At 35.4% G+C, this 25,158-nt stretch overlaps 2 protein-coding genes across 3 annotated transcripts; both read left to right on the top strand.

The window, feature by feature from the left end:
* The first annotated feature begins 1,744 nt into the window (after positions 1-1,744).
* LOC143436411 (olfactory receptor 6C68) lies at positions 1,745-10,141 on the top strand. The gene is made up of 2 exons (XM_076920750.1): positions 1,745-2,037; positions 5,404-10,141. Exon 2 carries the CDS (start codon positions 5,448-5,450, stop codon positions 6,393-6,395), a length of 948 nt encoding a protein of 315 aa, XP_076776865.1. The 5' UTR covers positions 1,745-2,037; positions 5,404-5,447; the 3' UTR covers positions 6,396-10,141.
* A 1,971-nt stretch (positions 10,142-12,112) lies between these two features.
* On the top strand, positions 12,113-19,918 carry LOC143435743 (olfactory receptor 6C2-like). Of its 2 annotated transcripts, none has more exons than XM_076919199.1 (2): positions 12,113-12,418; positions 18,939-19,918. In XM_076919199.1, exons 1-2 carry the CDS (start codon positions 12,400-12,402, stop codon positions 19,556-19,558), a joined length of 639 nt encoding a protein of 212 aa, XP_076775314.1. In that variant the 5' UTR covers positions 12,113-12,399; the 3' UTR covers positions 19,559-19,918. The 2 variants fall into 2 exon arrangements, with proteins under 2 accessions (XP_076775314.1, XP_076775313.1); XM_076919198.1 differs by having other exon boundaries at positions 18,598-19,914.
* Positions 19,919-25,158: the final 5,240 nt, after the last annotated feature.

The following is a 25,158-nucleotide window of genomic DNA, read 5'->3' as shown; positions in this document are numbered from 1 at the left end:
TCCTCCATTGGAGACTCTGTGGTCAGTTCAATGGTTAGCTGTGGGCATCTGCCTTTGTATATGTCAGGTTCTAGCAGAGCCTCTCAGGAGACAGATATATCAGGCTCCTGTCAGCATGCACTTCCTGACATCCACAACAATGTTTGCATTTGGTGATTGCACCTGGAATGGATTCCCAGGTGGGGCAGTCTCCAGATGGTCCTTCCTCCAGTCTCTGCTCCACATATTGTCTCTGTATTTGCTCCTGTGAATATTATTCAGATGTTTTACCATGAAGGAGTATTGAATTTTGTCAAATGCTTTCTCAGCATCTAGTGAGATGACCATGTGTGGTTTTTTCCCCTTGAGTTTGTTTATATAGTGGATTAAGTTGATATATTTCCAATTATTGAATCATCCCAGCATTCCTGGGATAAAGCTTACTTGATCATGATGAATGATTGCTTTGATGTGTTCATGGATTCAGTTTGTAAGAATTTTATTGAGTATTTTTGCATTGATATTCATAAGGGAGATTGGTCTGAAGTTCTCTTTCTTTGTTAGGTCTTGTGTGGTTTATGTATGAGCATAATTGTGACTTCATAGAATGAATTGTGTAGTGTTCCTTCTGTTTCTATATTGTGGAATAGTTTATAGAGAATTGTTATTAGGTCTTTGAAAGTCTGATAGAACTTGGCACTAAAACCATCAGGTTCTGGGATATTTTTTTTTGGTAGGGAGACTTTTAATGACTGCTTCTATTTCTTTAGAGGTTATGGGGCTGTTTAGATGGTTCATCTGTCACTGATTTAACTTTGGTACCTGGTATCTGTCTAGGAAATTGTCCATTTCATCCAGATTATCCTGTTTTGTTGAATATATAGGCTTTTGTAGTAGGATCTGATGATTTTTTGAATTTCCTCAGTTTCTGTTGTTATGTCTCCCTTTTCAGTTCTGATTTTATTAATTTGGATATTGTCTCTCTGCCCTCTGATTAGTCTGGCTAAGGGTTTATCTATCTTATTGATTTTTTTTTCAAAGAATCAGCTCCTGGTTTTGTTGATTCTTTGTATAGTTCTTTTCATTTCTACATGGTTGATTTCAGCCCTAAGTTTGATTATTTCCTGTCATATACTCCTCTTGGGTACATTTGCTTCTTTTTGTTCTAGAGCTTTCAGGTGTGCTATCAAGCTGCTAGTGTGTGCCAAGATGGTCACATGAAACCTTGAGGCAGTGTGCTATTACAGAGAAGCAATGCTAACAAATATCTAAACTGACAGCTGTCATTACAAAAGTGATAATAAAACATAAATTCTGGCATACAGAATGCTAGCCAACAGATTACTCTGATTTCCTCAACCTAATTGTTGACTATTATAGCTGACATTTTGTTGTTGGGGTATTTTTTGCCATTTTCTTTCCCTTTATTATAAAAGTTTTATAATGTCCATGTTATTTTGTAAGAATATAGTGATCTTATGCTAGTTTTATTACTGTGGACAATTCAGGGAAACAGTTAAATAGTATTGTTTGAGTCCTGCTGTCCAGAACCAACAAGGTATATAATGTTTTTTCATCCCCTGGGCTTTCCCCTATTATTGCCTGTGAGGAACTGATTGCAAAAAAATTATTATCTTGATTCCTAAGTGACTTTTAAACATGGGGCTCCAAGGATTTTTTTGTTTCTTGTCTCTATTCTATTATAGTTGGAATATATAAAATAATAGTAACAGTCTGAAGTGCTAAATATATACTGAAACTTAACTCCTCTAAATTGACTGCCTATCACAAAACCAGCGATTAATGCTATGCATTACTGTATTGTAACTCATAGGAAAGCAGGAACACATCTGTGTTTTAAATGAGAGATGCTCTCTCATGGAAAAAGTGTGTGCTAGAGGCTCATATACTTCAGGGCCTTTTCAGGATCAGTGTGTTCCCCTGAAAAAATTTGATGTTTACGTCTCTGATGCAGTGTCACTGTTCAACTTGGGCCACACTGTTGACGCCTACAGAAAAACTGCCAACAGATACCATGTAATGACCTCTAGACAAATGGTAAGTATGAACACATTTTACTCCACTTGTGTTCATTTGTATTCTTGTATGTATTATATATACATTTGCAGGATGATGAATGGGAAACATAGTGACATGTTTTTCCCTCTAATAATCAACAAAATTGTTTAATAAACAAACATTCAATACTTGTGCTAGCATTTCATATAAATATTCTACAATCAATGATGAAATTTTTGCTTGAATGATGAGCCTGGAAATTATGAGCCTGTGTGATTTAGAAAGATTCAAAAATAAAAGTCCTCACAAACATATATACATATTTTTAAAGATTTTTTAAATTAAATATGTGTACTGTGTGGTGGTGGTAAATGCCTTTAGTCCCAGCAGTTTGGAAGCAGGGTCAAGCAGATTTCTAAGTTTGAGGCCAGCCCAATATACAAAGCAAGTTTAGGGCAGCCAAGGCCAAGATAGCCAAGGCTACACAAAATAACCCTGTCTCAAAACACCAAAAATAAATAAATAAATAAATAAATATGCACAAAATATCAGTAAAATAACATTTTTCTAAAATTTTATTATTCATTTTTGTTGTCTTAAAATTAAACATTCAAAGTATCACTTAACCAAGATGAATATTATGGGATTATTAACTTTTACATGTTTGTTCAAGTCTGAATTTAGGAAAAGCCATATATTTATGATTAAAGATTAAAGGTAGTCTCAATACCTAAGTAAAGCTGAGTTCAATACCAAGAAAGCTACTGAGTTGAGGCTGTGAAAAGAGGAAGATGTAACCTGATGTGGGAATCTGTAATTTCCGTAACTTAGGATGCAGTGGCAATAGAATAGCAAGCTTGAGTTAGCACAGGCTAGAGAATGAACATCTATATAATATACAAAAATATATTATATATAATATAAATAGATAGTGGATGGAAGGATACATAGAAAATTAATAGATAGATGATAGATAGATAGATAGATAGATAGATAATAGATAGATGATAGATAGATTATAGAGATAAATAATAGATGATAGATAGATAGATAGATAGATGATAGATACATGACAGATAGATAGATAGATGATAGAGATAAATAATAGATAGATGATAGATAGATGGATAGATAGATAGATGATAGATACATAACAGATAGATGATAGATAGATAGATAGATAGATAGATAGATAGATGATACATAGATACATAGATGATAGACAGACAAACAGACAGATAGGTAGACAGATAGATAGACAGATAGACAGATGTTGTGGAAGGCCAGAGAGAGGTTCTCAGAGTGTGTCATCTGATGACAATGGACTTATCAAGTGGGTTTAAGCTACCACAATTTTTCCCATGACCACAGACAGGGGTACCACTCCAATGGTAGTGCTCAGTACATATAAGGCCAGTAGTATAAGAAGGCAGTGCTCACTCAGACAAAAAAAAAAAAAAAAAAAAAAAAAAAAAAAAAAAAAAAAAAACAGAAAGTAGAAAGACAAAATTCAAAGGTCTAAAAGTACATGAAACAAGACTTTCTGAAGTTAACAAATTCAGCAGTACTGTTGATAGGAAGAATAATACCTAATGTTCTAGAGACTTCAATGCATTGAAATTTCTGTGAAAGTTCATATAAACTTTTGAAGGTTTACAAGAGAAAGAGATGATCTTTGAAGTGTTAGACATGCCACACATTGCATACAGGGTTGAAATGTTCCACTAAAACCCATAAATGCGAATAGTTACTATGTTTCAGTTGAATATGTAACTATATTTTAAAAATAACTCTCTGATGAAAATATTTCAATACCATAGTAAAATAATTTAATCTCAAAATATTTTATTTTTAGACAAGTAAAAAAAAAGTTCTAAAAATATAATGTATAGGCTAAAACCCTGTGTTAATATCTATCAATACAATTGGGGAAACTTCACCTTAACTTGGCTGATAATTTTAACAAATAAAATGTCCTCAGTTTCTGATCTTAATTATTCAAGAAACAAAATATTGGACAAAGATAGAGGAATCAACAGGGAAAATTAGTTGTATTTGGTGGTTTTAATCTCTTTCAGATATTATATATAAAGTAAACAAATAATTGCACAAAACATTCATTGGAGATTTTCTGTCCATAATTATTCTTTTACATCAGTAGTACCAACATAACATTTAACTGTACCTCCTTTTTATTTTTCAACCATTTTGGTTTAAACAACAAATAAGACTAACTCTGCTTTTGCTTTTGATAACCAGCAAAAGAAACATTGTGAAAATGAAGTAGTCAGTCAACTATAGTCTAATAATGAGAGGACAGTGACTAAGACATACAACTCTGAAGACTGACTTCCCGCTGATTTAGGAGAGAGTGGGCACATATTTTACCTCTTGGTGCCTCAGACTTCCCCCATTTTCAAGTGCACATAGGGCCAGTAAAATATCTGTATGCATTTGCTATACTTTTTCTTTGTCTTTTTTCCTGTTGGTTGTTTGTTTTGTCCTTTTCTGATTTGTTTTTATGTTATCTTATTGTATCATTATTATTAGTGTTTATTATTATTATCATTAATTATTTTAGATGTTTGTACTTTAATAGAAGAGAGAGAGAACAGGTGTGGATTTGAATAGGTGAAAAAACAGAAAGCATATGGGAGGAGTTAAGGAGCAAAAACTATAATCAGAATATATTGTATTGTATTCTATTCTATTCTAAAAATCTATTTTGATTAAAAAATGCTTAAAGATGTCTCAGTGGGTTAAAAGTCTTGCCACTGTACCTGAAATACCGAGTTTAATACTTATGCTCTCATGGTGAAGGTAGAGAATTAAGTGCCACAAGTTGTCCTCTGACCTTCGTATATGTGTACTATGGCATGTGTGTACATGCATACACACAGATAAATGCATACATAAATTTTAAAATAAATACAGTGGAAATAATAGCCCTCCATACTTTTCAGGTTAGTATGAGGATTGTGGTAATACACATGTGGTGCAGTTAGATACTGCTCGGTGCATGTCAAAAGATTTATATTTGTTTAATAGTTTACGAGTTAAGTCACTGGAAGATATACAATGGTACATTTCATTTCGAGTGAATAATATTAGAAGATAGAAAATAATAACTTGAAAACTAAATAACTGAAGTAAAGAAGAAACGAATGGTGCAGTTTGTAGTGAGAATATTTTGCATCTTTGTTTTAATTTTCTCCATAACATGTGTCATAAACATGCTATCACCTGCATACCTAACTGAAACCATAAATACATCTGGACATATAAACACATATCCTCTCACTCTGAAATTCTTCATATTAATAAAATGACACAAAGACACATAAACAAATAATTGAATACTTATGAAAATGCTCATTAATAACGATTTGTCATTGTGTTCTACAGTCCAAGTCTCCCTGACATTAGCATTTAGATTTGGAAAATTTCTGATGTTGACGATGAGAAACCATACTTCAATTACAACATTTATCCTCCTGGGACTCACCGACGATCCTCAGCTGCAGGTCTTTCTTTTTATTTTTCTATTTATCACCTACCTATTGAGTGTAACTGGTAATTTAACTATCATTACCCTCACTACAGTGGATCCCTACCTTAAAACTCCCATGTATTTCTTCCTCCAAAATTTCTCTTTCCTAGAAATCTCATTTACAAGTGCCTGTGTTCCAAGATTCTTATACAGTATTTCAACTGGAGACAGAACGATTACATACAACGCATGTGCAACCCAACTATTTTTTACAGATCTCTTTGGGGTAACTGAATTTTTTCTTCTAGCTATCATGTCATATGATCGCTACGTGGCCATCTGTAAACCATTGCATTATATGACCATTATGAACAACAAGGTGTGCAGAATAATGGTTATTTCTTGTTGGATGGCAGCATTTATGATTATCCTCCCACCCCTTAGTTTGGGTTTTCACCTGGAATTCTGTGATTCTAATATCATTGATCATTTTGGATGTGATGCAAACCCTATTCTGAAAATATCATGCTCAGACACATGGTTAATTGAGCAGATGGTAATAGGTTCTGCAGTATTGACCTTCATCATTACTCTTCTATGTGTAGTCTTTTCATACATATACATCATAAGGACAGTTCTGAAATTCCCTTCTGTTCAACAAAAGAGAAAAGCCTTTTCAACTTGTTCTTCACATATGATTGTGGTTTCCATCACCTACGGCAGCTGCATCTTCATCTACATCAAACCATCTGCAAAAGAAGAGGTAACCATTAATAAAGGTGTGTCCGTGCTTATTTCTTCCATATCACCCATGCTAAATCCTTTCATATATACTCTAAGAAACAAGCAAGTTAAACAAGCTTCTCATGACTTACTTAAGAAAATTGCATTTCTCTTAAAGAAGTGAAGTTTGCCTAAGTTGACTAATCAAAGCACCTTCTCTCCTGATTTTTCAATTAATAAGCTTTATACTTTCTTAGACTACAGGTAATCATGTTGAACTCATGGGTTTTGTTGGTTGTGGTGTTTTTGTTGCTGCTGCTGCTATTTGTTTTAGGTTGTTTGTTTGCTTGCTTGTTTGTTTAATTGTCTAATTGTTTTGAGACAGGATCTCACTATGTAGCCCTGGTTGGCTTGGAACTCACAGATATCTGCCTGCCTCTGCCTCCAGAGAGATGGGAATAAAAACATATACCACTGGACCCTGCCCCTTTTAACCACTAATTTTTCCATTAATTCAATTACTAAGAAACTAAATACTCAGAAATGTGATATATAAAAATGTGTCACCTTTAATTCTTAACCAGAAATTGTCACAATAAAATCACATTTTCTTTGTTTCTAGATGATTTTCTTTTCCCATTTGTGATAAGGAGTGAAAGTATTTCTTTACATAGTTTCCTTGAGAAGTTATTTTTAAGCAAGACATGACTTATTCCCTCATGACAGACTTAACTAACAAACTTTTAAATGTCTATAACAAAATGAGAAATTTTAAATACAATATTAAAGAGAAAATATAAATAAAAAGTTAACTTTCTTGCACACTTAATATGAGAGGATTAGTATCATAGCTATGTAGGAAGTTTCTATGGATCCATTAAAGACAGTTTATTATAAGTTGCAAGAATAACAGGAATTAACTTTAACTAACATGAAGCACACACAATCTCATAGTTGACAAATAAAAGTCTGTGCTATACACTGCATCCATCATGTTTTGTGAACTTTTTATTATACTTAAAGATAGAAAGTATTATAACATTTAAAGTGAATCAGGTAGTATAATACACAATTTGTTTGAATACCTCAAAATAAATATCAAATGATATATAACCTTTTACCTACTTGGCAAAGTGTAAGTCAATGAGAGAATTGGGCTGAGGGTGTGGCCTAATAAGAGATCACTTGCCTAGCAGTCTTAAAAGATTGAAAAATGTGAGTCAAGAATAATTATATGCATGGCTTCAGAAGTATCTTAGTAATTAGGAGTACTTGTTTCTTTTTCTGGGGACCCGGGTTCAGCTCCCAGAACCCACATGGTGGCTCACAAACATCTGTAATTTATGTTTTAGGGGATCCAGTGCCCTCTTCTGACCTCTCTCCCTCCCTCTCTCTCTGTCTCTCTGTCTTTCTGTCTCTCTCTCTTTCTCTGTCTCTTTGTCTCTCTCATACACACTCACTAAAAATAAATAAATCTGTAAAGAAAAATAAACTTTACTGACAAATGGATGGAGCTGGAAGTGAGGCATCCCAGACTCAGAAAGATAAATATTGTATTTCTTTATTATATCTGGATGCTAGCTTTAAATTCTTTAAATTCTTTAAGGCCACCTGAGCCATCATCACTCCAGAATTATATGGATCAGACATGACAGAGGTAGGCCTCCAGAACACTAGATTTCAGAAAATCAAAATAATTATCTTGATACTAAAATTTGTTTTGAGATTTATATATTTTATATTGGGGGGTGTTTAAATTGGAATACACAAAGAAGTCATGAAGGTAATAAGGACCATGAGAACCATGAGCTTTTATCAAAGGAGATATACAATTCAAGTGTATGAAGAATGAATTGAGAACAAGAAAACAAGAAAGATTAATAGTAGAGAAATGTGAGGAGACATGGCAGAAAAGAGAATGTGGAAAGGCATAATCAGCACTAAAAGTCTTCTGAAAAATGGCAACTTATATTTATAAGCTTATTAACATATATACATACTCACAGGTAAAAGTTTAAATGGAATCGATCTATACTGGGGCAACAATGCTCCTACTGCACACAACAGGCTAACAAATAAAACTCCCAGTGGCAGATATGCAATACATCTTTTGTCATTATTGGTCTCATAGACCTCAAATATTACAAACTATTGTCAATGCTTTGGCTACTCTCCAGACGTAACACCCTATTACTGAACATACAATATACTCGAGTCAGAGAACATGGAGAAATAAACTGGTGCTCACCTGGAAGCTTCATCACTTTTAGCTAGCTGTCATAATTCTGGAAAGTGCCATGATTGCTATTTGGAGAGCAAAGTGTGATTATCACTCTTATCCAGCTGTTAACCTTGAAAGGTACCACAACTTGGAAAGATATGAGCACTAGTGTAATAGTGGCATGAATGTTATGAGTAACCAACCATTTTTGGTAGGATTTAAAGCCACTCCACAAAATGGAACTCATGTCCAGTATTAATGAGTTTGGGTGGATCATGGGTCCCATGAGAGAACGTATTACTATTATGCTAAATACATATAATATTAAATAAACTACTAAAGTATTAAACTGAATCTCAATGACTTATAATTATACCCATAGATAAATTTGTCTCTCAATCCTCATCTGAGAAGCTTGTTTGGTGGTAGATGATGAATAACAAGAGATCCAGATTGTGAAGTGCTCAGTCTTAAAAGGGGCATCTACATCATGCCTCCTCATCTCAAAATTCAAGGATCATCACTGAAGAGTAAATAGATATAAGAGCTAATGGATGGTGATAACAAATCAATGTTTTGTACTCTGTTATTTTCTTTGACATATGAGGGCAGTTGTACATATGAACTGACAATGGGTGTGACTGCATGCCCAAGACTTGCCCAAAAGCAAACCAGACAAAAATCACAGGATGGAAGTGGAGGGGGTGTGTCAGGAAGTCTCAGTCCTAGTTGGGAAACTATTGGCAACTGGTGGTTGTAGAAAAGAGAAAGTTACTTTAATTCAGGGATATGGCCCCTAAAAGACTACTCGTGTTTCAGTGGATGGCCCTATACCCATGTACATTCTGTTAGCACTAAGTCATATAAGTGAACTCAAAGTCAGAAATAACATGATCTTCTCAATATACGCAGAAAAGAATTTTGACAAAAATCAACATACCTCCATGACAAAATCTTTTGATGACTGGGGTAGACAGACATATCTCAACATAGTATAAAGCTATATATGATAAACATTTAGCTAACAAAATAAATGTAGAAAAATCTCTAAACACAAAAAAAATCAGGCACAAGAAAACATTGTCCACTCACTCTACTCCTTTTTAATATAGTACTTGAACTCTTAGCTAGACAAATATAAATAATTGTGGATCCCAATCCCAAGGGCTGGATACATCTACAAAACCCTCCCATGCCTAAGGATCAGGGAACATTGCAGAAGAGGACTGGAAAGACTGTCAGAGCCAAAAAAGTCAGGGAGTTTTCTGTGAGATTATGTATCCTAGTAACAACAAAAGCTAGACCCATCAAGCCACAACTGGATCTGCCTAAAAATGAACTGAACAAGGATGACACTAATGAATATGCCAAATAGCACAGAGAAAAGCCTACTAGGCTTCACTCCTACACAAAAAACTATAGGCAACTCAGAAAAACTGAGAATGGTAGTGGTGACCCTCACCAGAGAGAAACACAGCAATTGGTTGCCCAATGCAAACTGGGCAGCCCTGGAAACATATATGCAAATAACATTATATGGACACACAAGTCATATTTGGGAAAATGATAGACAGATAAATAGATAGATAGATAGATAGATAGATAGATAGATAGATAGATAGATAGATAATTGATAGATGAATAAATAGATATGAAATAATATACCCATGCAATAATAATTGGTGAAAAAGAGGCCCTGAATTTGAAGAAGAATGGAGAATGGTATACAGGAGGGTTTGAAGGGAGGAAAGAGGAGGAAGAAATGTTGTTTAAAGTATAATCTCAAAAATTTAAAAATAAGAATAAATTAAATTTCTGGTTATGAGTTGTGTTTTATTTCATTTATGATGAAGAAAGGCACAAATATTTTATTTTATAATTTCTTGCTATGACTTATCTCTAAAAACTCTATAATGGAAGATCTCTAAAATAGAAAAATAACTCTCTAATTTGAGATGTCTCTATATTGTACAATTCCATTGCTGTGTATGTAGTTTGATATCAAATGGTCTGTTATACCACAACAAGGTGAATCAAAATTGGAAAAATATTGGGTCAATGGAACAGGGTGGGGCATGTCCAGATGCCAAGCTACCCACAGGTTCAATCCTGTTCATTTAAGAAGATGATTCTTGAGTTCTCACATTGGCATTCAGGTATCTGGATTTGTAATGATTACAGGTCTAGGTACTGATTTTATGAGTTTTTCTGATATTTGAAAAAAAAGTGTGTCTCTCTGTTTTGTTGTTATTTTCACTGTTTTGTTGTTATTGTTGTGGTTGTTGTTGTTTGCTTGTTTTGTTGTTGTATTTCTTTTTGTTTTGGTTTGGTTTTGGCTTGAGTTGAAACTTTATGAAATTAAGAATTCATGTGTTTGAGAAGATCAATCCAAAACAACAGAAAAGTGAATTGTTTCCAGTGAATCTGTTTCCAGTGACAGAGAAAATGGGCATTGGATGAATAAATAAAACAACTGATAGTTTCTTGTAAAAAGAAAAAAATTCTTATAAATATTACTAAGAAATAGATATTCTCTACTCTTACTATTCCTATGTAGATATACATTTTATTAAAGTATAATTTTTTAAAATTAAAATGTCATTAGTACAAACAGAATATGTGATTGACACAAATAGAACATTTTGATTCATTAAATTTCTAGTGACACTGGGAGACATCAGGTGCCAAAGCTGTTTCAAAGAAGAATTCAGGGTATATATGCTATATGATTATACATCTATCCACATAATTTTCTAACATATGTTAAACTACTTAATGACATCCACAGTTTTGGTGATTATCTTTTCAATTATAAACTATATGCAAGGTTATACATTACATACACTAGCAAAAAGCAACATTAAACACACACACAGACACTTTTTCCTGTAAATTTCAATATCTTTCAAATGACCTGTTAAACAGTGGCTTTATAAAGTCATAAAGTTAAATTTCTGTTTTATTTCTAAGATTTCAAAAACTTTTCCTCAATTTATTTGCACAGGAATAATAGACTCTTCCTCCTATCTGTTCCCTTGGGTTTAAAAAGGTGACATTTGACAGCTGAATTTTTATCAAGAATATGGGATAACTTAGGCATCTCCTTTTGTCAATTAAATCTATTGTTTAACAATTTTATAAGTATATATAATACAGTCTGATTACTCCAATCCTCCACCCTCTCATATCCCTTTCTGCTCACCCCAATTAAACTTCCTGACCTCTACAGATATTTTTCCAATATTCATGTCTTTTGGGTTTCTGCAGGGATCAGGGAAAGGAAATGCAAAGAGAAAGAGCCAATGAGGAGGTTATTTTAATATAAAATCTGATACAATTATATGTATATATAAACATCAAAAACAATTTACACTTAGATACTGTCTTTGAATATATTTATACTTTATTACCTATGAGTTAAGTTAGATACAGAATTTTTTGAAAAATTCTGAATTGTCAGTCTGTTATTGATTTGTCCTTAGAATGTGGCTAATAAAACTGTTGCATCTTATTGTCCCCAAGGATACAAGTCCCAAGGTTGCTGCTATTTGGTATTCTGCCAAAATTTAGTGACTATTACGTTCATTAATCGTGTTAGAGTTTGGCCACAAAGGACTCTTCTCTTTATCATCTATATATCTATTAAAGATTAGCATAATAAAACAACCACCTTTCTTCACAATTTAAAATTCTTTTTGATCCAGAGAAGTTAGAAATTGTCTACCAAAATACTCTAAAGATCATCTTATATGTACTTACTTAAGTTTTAAGACATAATAAATTGGTTACTGAGTTTAAAGTAGAATATAAACTTTATGTGAACCTGTTAATCAAAAAAGGCATTATCTTCTTCAAAATAATTCTCTACAGCCATGTACATCTTCGTAAGGTTTATACACACATTTAATCACACTTACACTTTCAGCTTTGCCTTCAGAAAAACCAAGATTATAGCACAACTAAAGTCATGATTGCCTTCCAGAAGAGTAAGTATTTTTTAGTTTGATTACTTCCATTTCTTTCTCTGTCCATCATTCTATTTCCTTAGGCTCTATAGTAATCAAACTACTCATTTAAAAATCAGAGGTAGAAAAATTCAATATCAGCATTGCTAGATGAGAAAATATATATCTATGATGTCATTCTCTATTTCACAAAAATTAAAAGTGAAGGAATAGAATACATTGGAAATAATTTAAACATGCATCCTCAGGAAAAATATGGTCATATCTTGCTCACTCCATCTGTCCTAATTATTTCTTCCCATGTGCTTGAATTATTTCTCTTCTTCTGTAGAGCCTTCACTTGTAACAAGCCTTAATCCAAAAACTTTTAAGAAAAATAGATTTCTTCCAGAGTGTATTTTATAAGAAATAAGAGTGCCCATTGAGCTGGAGCAGCTATTTTTATAAGAAACATTTTTAAGTTTGAAGTAGAGAGAAAAGAGAACTCTTTTTTATAGAATAGAGTTTATTCAAGGTATGGGGAGGTGAGTTAAGAGGATAGTATAGACAGAGGAAGGCAGAAAGAGAGTAGAAGAGTAGAGGCCAGCCATGAGCATATGGAGAAAGAGTGGGGAGAGGAATAGGGAGAGAGGGGAAGGGGTGAAAGGACAGAGGGAGAGCAAGAATGCAAGAGCATAAAGAGAACTCTTTATTTACAAAATAAATTTAATAGACTAATTTTCTCTCATAACACATTTAGCAGGATTAATCATAATACCTGAACTTAAGATGAAGTGTTTCTGGTTGCACTGATAAAAAAGTGAAAGAAATTGAAAAAAAAAATGTCTCAAGAAATAAATATATAATTCTACTGAGACAGTCCCCAAATTGCAGAAGCCTGACTTCTCTTGTTAATTCAAAAGTAGATCATAGGTTATCAGAGGTGCCAACTTTTCTCATCTTTTATCAAGATTACAAGAACAAAAACATAGTATTCACAATGGCCATTGGTTGCTGACTTCATACATTATCATAAATGTTTAAGCAAGTTTTGGAGCAAAGGAAAAAGAGCAGAAGGAAGCAGAACACAAGTGAAGAAAAGAATTTGAGAGATTGGACTAACTTAGTATCCACTAAGAATTTCTGAATAAATACCCCAATCAATGATCATGATAATTCCATTAACTGGATAGTGTTGAGGAAGCTGGGGTTAAAAATTAGTAGGAATGTAAGGCTCATAAAAGTTTTCTAAAGCTTGTAAAAGCACAGGAAATATACTCTCTCATTAGGCATCACTCAATAGAAAATAATCATAGAAAGTCAGATCAATTACTATAGTATTAAAGTTAGTATCAAATCATCAATGAATTTTTACTGTTATGTTGATATAGAAAGGAAATTCTTAGAAGTCATTCTAGTGACTTTATTTCTGTATGTAAATCACATATTATGTTTATTTCTGCATTAATTCCATAAACATTAATTCCACAAACATTGATATAACACTTTCTAAATCCCTGTAAATACATACTCAAAGAATTGTATTAATATTGAAGACATTTCTGAACTCCCTTGTTCATTTTGTTATAGTTGGTTGGCCTAATGCTGCTTTTATTCTAATGCTAGTTTGGAGCCCCCAAGACTGGTTACCCCAAAGACAAGAGAGTCCAACTGTAAGTGACTCTGCTCCCAGTTAATTGTGATTGGTAAATAAAGATCCCAACAGCCAATAACTAAGCAGAAGAGACATAGGTGGGGGTTGAGGTTTCACGGGCTTGGCACAAAGAAGAGGGAAGGTTGAGAAAGAAAGAACTATGGAATAAAAGAAGAACATGCAGAAAAGGAGAAAGGAAAAGTTAGCACGGGTTACCTGAGCCATAAAAAAAACATGGCCCTGAGGGCTGCCCAACTGGAGTTAAAAGCAGCCCAGATAGAACATAGTAAATAATAAGTAATAACTTGAGGTTATCAATAGGAAAGTAGATTCTAAAAGCATGGAGGGTAGGCAGCTGCCCAGATATTGTGCTGTTTAGGGTATGCTGTAAATATAAATGATGTGAATGTGTCTCTCTTCCTGGAACTCAATAACAAAAAGTGAGGTAGAAACCCTGTGCCAGGATTTTTAATATTATTTACATTTATTTATTTAATATTATTACATTTATTTATTACATTTATAATATTTATTTAATATTATTACATTTTGTCATCATAAGCAATAACCAAGATATGAAACTAAGTGCCCATCAATAGACAAATAAAAATGAGGCATGTATGCCAAATAAAATCCTATATAGCTTCAATAAAAAAGAAATTCTGCCATTTGTAATAACATATGTAGAACAAGAGGACATTGTACTAATTGAAATGAACCAACTACAAAAATATACAACATGGTAATTTTCAATCTCATTATGATGGAGAAACTTATATATAATCAGATGTGGGACATATGGACCACATAGTAATTTTTGTTTTAGGATTTTTATGAAGCATCAAATTTTTAATTGTCTTATAAAAATAATTTTAATATTACTATTATTAGTTTTTTATTATTTACTTTACCTCCCAACCATAGCTTTCCCTCCCTCCTCTCCTCCCAGTCCCTCCCTCTCACCTCACTACCCTGCCATCCTCCTGTCCTCCCTTTTTCCTCAGAAAAGGCTCAGAAAAAAAGAGAGGCCTCCCATGGATATCAACATGCCTTGGCATATCAAGTTGCAGTAGGACTAGGCTCATCTCCTATTATAGCTAGACATGGCAGCCCAGTTAGAAGAAAGGGATCTAAAGATGGGCACCAGTCAGGTATAGCTCCTACTCCTGCTGATAGGAGTCCCATATGAAGACCCAGCTTCACAACTAATACGTGTGTGTGTGTGTGTGTGTGTGTGTGTGTGTGTGTGTGTGTGTGTGCCACATGCATCTAGATTACTTGATTCCATATGATTTCTAGCTAGCAGTGTTCTTGAAATCTCTGACTCCTTCAATCCTTCATCTCCTCTTCCACAACATTCTCTGAACTCCATCTAATGCTTGGTTGTGGATTTCTGCATCCATTTCCATCTGTTGCTGGGTGAATCCTCACAGGTGACAGTTATGCTAAGTGCCATTCTGGAAGTATAGTGGAATATCATCATAGTGTCAGGGGTGGGCTGTCTCTCATGGCATGGTTCTCAAGGTGGGCCAGCCATTTGTTAGCCATTCCCTCAATTTTTGCTCCATTTTTACTACTGCACATCTTGTTGGCAGGAGAAATTGTAGGTCTAAGGCTTTGTGGCTGGGTTGATGTACCCATCCCTCCATTGGAAGTCTTTTCTAGTTCTAGGAGATGGCCATTTCAGGCTCCATATCCCCAATTGCTAGGAGTCTTAGCTAGCGTTACCCTCACAGATACCTGGTAATTTCTATTGTCCTAGGTTTCTAGTTCATCCTAGAGATGTCCCCAATACCCACTCAAGTTCTCTCTCCCTGTAATCTCTCTTTCCATTCTCCCCCAACTTGACCCCTCATGTTCCCCTCCCCACTCAGTTTCCTCCCTCCATCTACCCCTAAGTCTATTTTATTTTCACTTCTCAGAAAGCAGAGCATCCTCCATTGGGCCCTCCTTGTTACTTAGCTTCTTTGGCTCAAGGATGGTAACACAGTTATCCTGTAATTTATGACTAATATCTACTTATAAGTGAGTACATATCATGTGTGTCTTTCCTTTCAAAGTTTGGGTATCCTCACTGTCTTAGGGTTGTCTAGAGTCACAGAACTTATGGCTGTCCTCATTCTTAATAGCTGAGTAGTATTCTATTGTGTAAATGAACCACATTTTCTGTATCTATTCCTCTGTTGTGAGACATCTGGATTGTTTCCAGATTCTAGCTATCACAATATGAACATAGTGGAACACATGCCCCTGTAGCATGGTGGGGCATCTTTTGGGAATATGCCCAAGAGTAGTATATCTGGGTCTTCAGGTAAATCTAGTTCCAATTCTCTGAGTAACCTCCAGATTGAGTTCCAGAGTAGCTGTACCAGTTTACGATCGCACCAGCAATGGCCAACATGTGCTGTCACCTGAGGTTTTGATCTTAGCCATTCTGATTTATGTTAGGTGAAATCTCAGGGCCATTTTGATTTGCATTTCTCTGATAACTAAGGACTTGAATATGTCTTTAAGTGCTTCTCAGCCATTCGAGATTCCTCTGTTGTGAATGCTGTTTAGTTCTACACCCCATTTTTTTGATTGAGTTATTTGGTTTCTTGGTGGTTAACTTCTTGAGTTATTTATATATTTTTGGATATTAGCCCTCTATCAGATGTGGGGTTAGTGAAGATATTTTTTCCCAATATGTAGGTTGCTAATTTGTCCTATTAACAGTGTCCTTTGCCTTACAGAAGCTTTCCAAGGTCTCATTTATTAATTCTTGATCTTAGAGCCTAAGCCACTGGAGTTCTGTTTAGGCTCTTTTCTACTTTCTCTTCTATTAGATTCAGGGTATCTGGTTTTATGTTGAGGTCTTTGATTTACTTGGACTTGAGTTTTGTGCAAGGTGACAAATATGGATCTATTTTCACTTTTCTACATACAGACTTCCAGTTAGACCAGCACCATTTATTGAAGATGTTTTCTTTTTCCATTGTATATTTTTGGCTTCTTTGTCAAAAATCAAGTGTCCATAAGTTTTTGGTTTGATTTCTGGGTCTTCAATTCTATTCCATTGATCAACATATCTGTCTCTGTACCAATATCATACACTTTTTATTACATCCCTCTGTAGTATAGTTTGAGGTCAGAGATGGTGATTCCCCAGAACTTCTTTTATTGTTAAGAATCATTTTCACTATTCTGGGTGTTTTGCTTTTCCAGATAAATTTGAGAATTTCTCTTTCCATGTCTTTGAAGAATTGTGTTAGGATTTTGATGGGGATTACATTGAATCTGTAGATTGCTTTTGGTAGTATGGTCATTTTTATTATGTTAATTCTGCCAATCTATGAGCATGGGAGATCTCTCCATTTTCTGTGATCTTCTTAGATTTCTTTATTGAGATACTTAAAGTTATTGTCATACAGATCTTTCACATGTTTGGTTAGAGTTACCCCAAGATATCTTATTTTTTGTGGCTATTGTGAAGGGCATTGTCATATAATAAAGGATTAAGACCATTGCAAACTAAAACAAGGTTGACCCAAAACAACATGACAAGGATATGGCTCTTTAATTATGTCAGCATACTTCTAGTTACCTGAATCAAAATTATCACAACAGAATAAATACAGAGAGAAAATATGCTACTACTGGATGTGTTTAAAAATAAATACAGGGAACTTCATTTTAGAATTTTAATATCAAAAATATACTTTTATTGAAATCCCTCCTGGTAGAAATAAAGGGAAATATCTTCGATATCTAGAGAATATTAAACTTGCAGCTAACTGGAGGGCACTAGTGTTTTCATCACAAAAATCAAATAATCGGGTGATTCTATTTCACACTTCCACTTACAAGCTAGGGAACAATACTTTGTAGAAGCCTGTCTTAGGAATCACAAAATAGGTATATAGACATCCTATTGTGACATTTAGAGGAAAATATAATCAACACTAATTATCACATATAGAAAATATATGTTAATTTATGTGGAAATATAAATCAATCTGGCAAAAACATGTGAACTACAGCACATTTAGGATCATTTTGTGAGGGTATGTTGAGTCGGTGTCTTGTCAACATAGCCCTGGTTGTCCTGGAACTCACTATGTAGACTAGGATGGCCTCTAACTCACAGAGATCTATCTACCTCTGCCTCCCAACTGCCAGGATTGTGTGTGCCTTCACACTCTGTAACCTAAATGGATCTTTAATAAGCCACAGTAAAAAGTACTTTAACCATAGAAACTAAACTGCAAATACATAAGCATTTATCAGCTAATAACTAATACTAAAGATAAATATAATGTTAAGATTATCTTAACAGAGAAAAGCTTGTGTTAAACTGATATCAATTACAGCTAGATTGTGGGCACATAATAATAGCAGTATGAAATATGTGATTCAAATATAAGCTATTTTGTGACACAAAGAAATGTTCAAATATCAGCTTGTATTATGTACTTGCTTCTTCACTAAGCAATGGTAATATGGGAATGATACTCAAGTTAGCTTGTCTTGAGATTAGCACCTAACTCAACTCTGAGGTTTTATAAAATCTTTGTTATTTTTCAACCAGATTGGGCAAGAGGCAATAATCAAGAATGAGAAACCGAACAGTAACAACCTTTATTTTGCTGGGTCTGACAGATGACATTCAGCTGCAAATTCTGCTTTTTATCTTTCTGCTCCTTTCTTACATGTTGAGTTTATCTGGTAACCTAACCATCATCACCCTCACTCTGATTGACCCCCATCTTAAAACACCTATGTATGTTTTCCTCAAAAATTTCTCCTTCTTAGAAATTTCACTCACAACTGCTTGTATTCCCAGATTTCTATACAGCATATCATCTGGGGACAAGTCCATTACCTATATTGCTTGTGCCAGTCAATTGTTGTTTATAGACCTCTTTGCAGTTACAGAATTTTTCCTCCTGGCTATCATGTCCTATGATCGCTATGTGGCCATCTGTAAACCTCTGCACTACATGACCATCATGAATAGCAGAGTCTGCAAGAACTTCATCTTCTTCTGTTGGATAGCAGCACTGATCATCATTCTCCCACCAATTGGTCTAGGCTTGGGTCTGGAATTCTGTGACTCAAATATCATTGACCATTTTTGCTGTGATGCAGCTCCTCTTCTGAAAATCTCTTGTTCAGACACATTATTGATAGAACAGATGGTGATAGTTGGTGCTGTGTTGACATTCATCATCACCTTTGTATGTGTTGTCCTTTCCTATGTTTATATCATCAAGACCATTTTGAGATTTCCCTCTGCCAAGCAAAGGAAAAAGGCCTTTTCCACCTGTTCTTCCCACATGATTGTTGTTTCTATTACTTATGGTAGCTGCATCTTCATTTATGTCAAACCTTCATCCAAGGATGATGTAGCTATCAATAAAGGAATTTCACTTATTATCATATCAGTTTCACCAATGATGAATCCCTTTATTTATGCACTGAGAAACAAGCAAGTAAAGCAAGCTTTCAATTACTCAATTAAAAAAATTGCATTCCTCTCAAAGATGTAAAAAAATAAAGAATATTAAATTTAAAGAAAAATAAATGAATGCAAAATCTGAAGCTTTATTATAATATTATTCTATCCTTGTTTTTTAATCTTTTTATACTCACACTTTCTTCTTAAACTTGCATACTATGAACATGACTTTATCTATCTTGATTCAAATCAAGCTTTTTTTAACATGTTTAGTCTTGCAGTCAACCTAAAATTGTTGTATGACTGTCATCCTTGGAGACACAATAGACTGTGGTTTTCTACCATACTTTCTGCACTTTTAGGTGTGTCTTTTTATTTTACACTGTAGCTAATCAAATGAGTGTGGAAATGATATGTACCACTGAGAGACATGGTCTATAAAAGTATTCATTCATAAATAAATAAATATTCATTATCCATTAGTCACTTACAAAAGAAGATGGCAATTCTTAAATTACTTTCTATGCTTTGTGCTGATTATGAATGCTCTTATTAATATTTTCTCTATAAAAACACTCTAGGGGGAACTTCCCAATCACTACAAAGTTGAAACTTCCATTAACCATTTAGGTGAATAAGAAACTGATTTAAGTTCTGTTCATTGACCAAGTTTTCACAGAATTTTTCAAGGAGCAGTTAGTTGTTAAAAACCTAAGATAAAACATTCATACATAATAAGAAAATGAATGGAAAACTAAAAACATGAAAATTTATGCAAAGTAGAAGGGAAAAAATGTTAACACAGTTACATGATTTTCTGAAAACCTGTGAGCCATGATAGCCAAGGAATCATGCAGGCAATCTTCATTATCCTTCATCTCTTCCAAATGCAATTCCCCAAGGTCATTCCAACTTATTCTGGCCACTCCTGCTTCTCTATTCCAATTCCCTGGGGGTCTATGAAGATCCTGGTTACACACAGTGCTTTATTCCCTCCTCTAGATATACTTAAACTCCACACCTTTTGTTCATTCACATTCCTTAGTGTCAGTTCCCAATACCTAGAAATGTATTCTACCAAAGACATCCAGTAGTCATACATCATAGGATCCCAAAAGCATTCCCTGCTAGGTAACCCACAGCCACCATGTTCTCCTAAGAGAAGGCAACAGAAAACCACCCAACAAACACAACCAGGTATCAGCACCTAGAATTACAATCAACCTAAACCCAGATACCTAGATGCTAGCATTAAAACACAATCAATAACAACCATAATAATATGGCACCAATAGAGTGCAGCAGTCTCATTACCGTAGGCTCTGAGAAATGCAATATAGCCAAGGAACAAGACAAGAACTTCAAATAGGCTTTTAAAATATGTTAGAGGTCCTCAAAAAAGTATATTTAAAACATCCATTAATGAAATTTATGAAAACATAAACATAGAATGAAATGAAGAAAACAGTTCAAGACAGGAAAATGGAAATAGGGGTGCTCCCAGTCGCCTGAGCATTATTGTCTAGTTCTCACTTTGTTCTGTGTTCCAAAGAAGTCTCAAAGGACTCTAAGAGCATCCTGTCTCTCAGTGAAAACTTTTGGGGGACCCAAAACTAACCAGTTTGGAACCCTGCATGACCATGCATCCTAACTGGATCCACCTGTCACCCCAGCTGTGTCTGACTTAGACAGAGCCTGCAGAATAGGATCCACACAACCGGCAGAGTAGGGTCAGCCTGAGGCAAAGCCAACAAAGTAGGGTACCCTTACCTCCAATGTCTGGCCCATATCTCCCCCCACCATCCTGAGCAGTCCTGCTGCCATCAGGATCATCCACTCAACACCAGGGAAAACAGATGTCTAAAGGACAACATAAGAACACAATCAACAAGACCCAGGACAACATGGCACCACCAGAGTTCAGCTATCATGCTACAACAAACCATGGATATCCTAATGAAACTGAAGCTCACAAGAAAATGTTAAATCCAATAGTATAAATATGATAGTTGCCTTTAGGAAGGACATGAATAAATCTCTTAAGGAAATACAGAAAAACACATTCAAATGGATAGAGGCATTAAAAGAAGAAACAAAGAAATACAAAGAAATACAAGAAAATACAATCAAACAGGTGAAGGACATAAATTAAACTACCCAAAACCTAAAGAGAGAAATGGAAACAATAAAGAAAACACAAACTGAGGCAATCTTGGAGATGGAAAACATAGGAAAGAGAATACTACAGACATAAATATCAATAACAGAATACAGGTGAAAGAGAGAATCTCAGGTGTAGAAGATACAATAGAAAAAAATCAATATACCAGTGAAAGAAAATGCAAAATCTAAAAAGTTCATTGTCAGGCCTAACTTGAGGTCTAATCTCCATTCCACCTTCACCTTTCAGTCACGTACACAGGAGGGTGTGATCCAGGCCCTAGAGAGATTTACATACTAATAAGGTAACTAAAGGCCAGAGGGTGGAGCCGATTAAACATTCCTCCCCAGCTCCTCCCCAGCTCCTCCCCAGCTCCTCCCCCCTCCTTCCCTCCCTATTTAACTCAGGTCTGCCCTGGGTTTTATGGGGTATACATCCAGATCCATCCACCATCCACCATGTCAATAAACCGGTTTTGGAAACCCAAGGACTTCCTCGTGTGTTGGAGCCATGCCTTGAGGAACCGTGGAGAGGCTTTGAGTTAATGAGCAGCCGGGCTCAACTTAGAGCTGGAGGAACCCAGGACATTCCCGGCCAACTAACCAACAGCATGACGGGAGGAACCCTGGGTTCCCCAGTCATATTTTTTCCTACAGTTCATGACACAAAACTTGAGCCACTATGGAAAGCTGAAACCTGAGAATAATAGGAATAGAAGAAGAGGAAGAGGATGAAGAAGATTCCCAGATCAAACATCAAACTGATTGGATCAGAAAAGAAAATCTTCCCACTACATAATAATCAAAACACTAAATATATAGAACAAAGAAAAAATTTTAAAAGCATCAAGGGAAAAAGGCTAAATGACATATAAAGCCAGACCTATCAGAATTGCACCCGACTTCTCATCTGAGACTCTAAGAGCTAGAAGGGCATCACCAGAGGTATTGCAGACACTAAGAGACCACAGAAATCAGCCCAGATTACTATACTCAGCAGAACTTTCAATCATCATAGATGAAGACATGAAGATATTCCACTACAAAATCAAATTTAAACAATATCTTTCCACTAATCCAGCACTACAAAGGATAGTAGGACAAAAACTCCAACCCAATACGGCTAACTATACTGAAGAAAAAAAAAAAAGAAATAAATAATTTCACAAAATTTAAACCAATACAAGAGAAATACACACACACTAATACTAGAGACATCAAATTAGCAGGAAGTAACAATCATTGGTCATTGATACCTCTCAACATCAATGAACTCAGTTCCCCTTTAAAAAGACACAAGTTAACAGAACAGAGGTGTAAACAGAATCCACCATTCTGCTGTATACATACATATATGTTCCAGGCTACAGAATGGGAACTGTTTTTGACCAGTTGTACATCCAATTGAAGGCTAATATCTAAAATACATGAAGAACTCTAAAAACTAGACATAGAGAACACAAATAACAGATTAAAAATGGAGCTCAGAGCCGGGTGGTGGTGGCACACGCCTTTAATCCCAGCTTAAAGGGAGGCAGAGGCAGGCAGATTTCTGAGTTTTAGGCCAGCCTGGTCTACAGAGTGAGTTCTAGGACAGCCAGGGCTATACAGAGAAACTCTGTCTCAAAAAACCAAAAAACCAAAAAAAAAAAAAAAAAAAAAAATGGAGCTCAGGCCAGGCCCTGGTGGTGCACTCCTTTAATCCCAGCACTTGGGAGGCAGAGGCAAGTGGATTTCTGAGTTCAAGGCCAGCTTGGTCTACAGAGTGAGTTCCAGGACAGCCAGGGCTATACAAAGAAACCCTGTCTCAGAAAAAAAAAAAAAATGGAGCTCAGATCCAAACAAAGTATTCTCATAAAAGGAAACTCAAATGGCTGAGAAACACTTAAAGAATTGTTCAATGTCTTTAACCACCAAGGAAGCGCAAATCAAAACTACTTTGTGATTTTGTCTTAAACCTATTATAATGGCTACGATCAATAAAACAAGTGACAGATCACAATGGCAAGGGTGTGGAGTAAGGAGAACACTTACCCATTGCTGGCAGAAGTACAAACTTACTGCCACTATAGAAATCAGTCTGACAGTTTCTTAAGGAGATGGAAATACATCTATCTCAAGATCTAGCTCTTCAACTCTTGGGCATATGCCCAGAAGACACTTGATTCATGATAGTCAAAAATTGGGAGCCTAGCCTTCTATCAATGGATAAACAGATAAAGAACATGTAGTACAGTTACATAATGGAATGTTACTCAGCTGTTTAAAAAAAATTAAATCATGAAAGTCTTTGGTAGCTGCTGGGAGCCAAGACTCCCTCCTGCCTGAAAGTAAATGTCAGTTAAGTAAATAGCCTCAGTTAAGAAATACTTTATTGCCCCCCTGCCAGGGAGAAAATACTAATCAGCTAAGCAACTTGAGCCGAGAAATGTTTTAATTGCCTTCTTGCTTGTGAGAAAATATTTAGATAAGTAATTTGGGCTAGGAATTCATGTGGGCTTAGAGAACTTTGCAATTACAGGATGACCCTGGACCCTGACTGTTAGAGACCCTCCTGCCTGCTTGCCTTTATAATGGCAACCTGAACAATAAAGGTTAAGTACTTGATCAGACATTCAGACAGGTGCTTCTTCTTTGTGTCTCTTGTCCTATCATTCTTTTGCTCCCTTCCCTAGAGTCTCATCGAATCCCCGTGGGCTGGGGCAGGTAGCCTTGACTATCCTAGAACTTACTCTGTAGTATCTCTGAGAGGAGCTAAAAACCTAGGACAATGGAAACTTCCCAGAATTTATGAGGGTGATCTTGCTAAGACTATAGGGGATAAGAAACCTGAAATGTCCACCTCTTGTAACTGGAAAAGACTTCTAATGGAAGGATGGGTACACCAACCCAGCCACAAACCTTCAACCCACAATGTTTCCTGTCTCCAAGATGTGCAGGGATAAACAGAGAACAAAAATTGAGGTAATAGCCAAAAAATGACTGGCCCAACTTGAGACCCATATCATAAAAGAGAACTCACCCCTGACACTATTAATGATATTGTGTTATACTTACAGTTAGGAACCTAGCATTTGCTTTCTGACATCTGCAAGCAACTGACATCTAGCAAGGCTTCACACAGCAACTAATGGAAACAGATGCAGACCACAGCCAAACATCAGGTGGAGGTTGGGAAATCTTATGGTAGAGGGAAAGGATTGAAGGAGCTAGAGAAATCAAGGACACCATATGAAACTCTAAAGAATCAAATAACCTGGGTTCATAAAAGCTCACAGAGACTGAACCACCAACCAGTGAGCATACATGGCATGCACATAGATCTCCTACACAAATTTAACAGATGTACAGCTTGGTCTTCACTTGAGACCCCCAAACAGCAGTAACAAAGGCTGCCTCTGACTCTGTTGCCTCCCTTCGGATACCTTTAACCTAACTGGGCTGCCTAGTCTACCATCAATAGAAGATGCACCTAGTCCTACTACAATTTGATATGCCAAGGAGGATTGAATCCATGAGAGGGCTCCCCTT

This window comes from Arvicanthis niloticus, chromosome 22 (assembly GCF_011762505.2).
Source record: "Arvicanthis niloticus isolate mArvNil1 chromosome 22, mArvNil1.pat.X, whole genome shotgun sequence".
NCBI classification, from domain to species: domain Eukaryota; kingdom Metazoa; phylum Chordata; class Mammalia; order Rodentia; family Muridae; genus Arvicanthis; species Arvicanthis niloticus.
The sequence above is the reverse complement of the archived record's forward strand: the minus strand, read 5'-3'. Positions and strand labels throughout refer to the sequence as shown.

Excerpts from the sequence above, each read along its gene's own strand:
- LOC143436411 (XM_076920750.1), top strand. The coding sequence starts at position 5,448 with ATGTTGACGATGAGAAACCATACTTCAATTACAACATTTATCCTCCTG.
- LOC143435743 (XM_076919198.1), top strand. The coding sequence starts at position 18,623 with ATGAGAAACCGAACAGTAACAACCTTTATTTTGCTGGGTCTGACAGAT.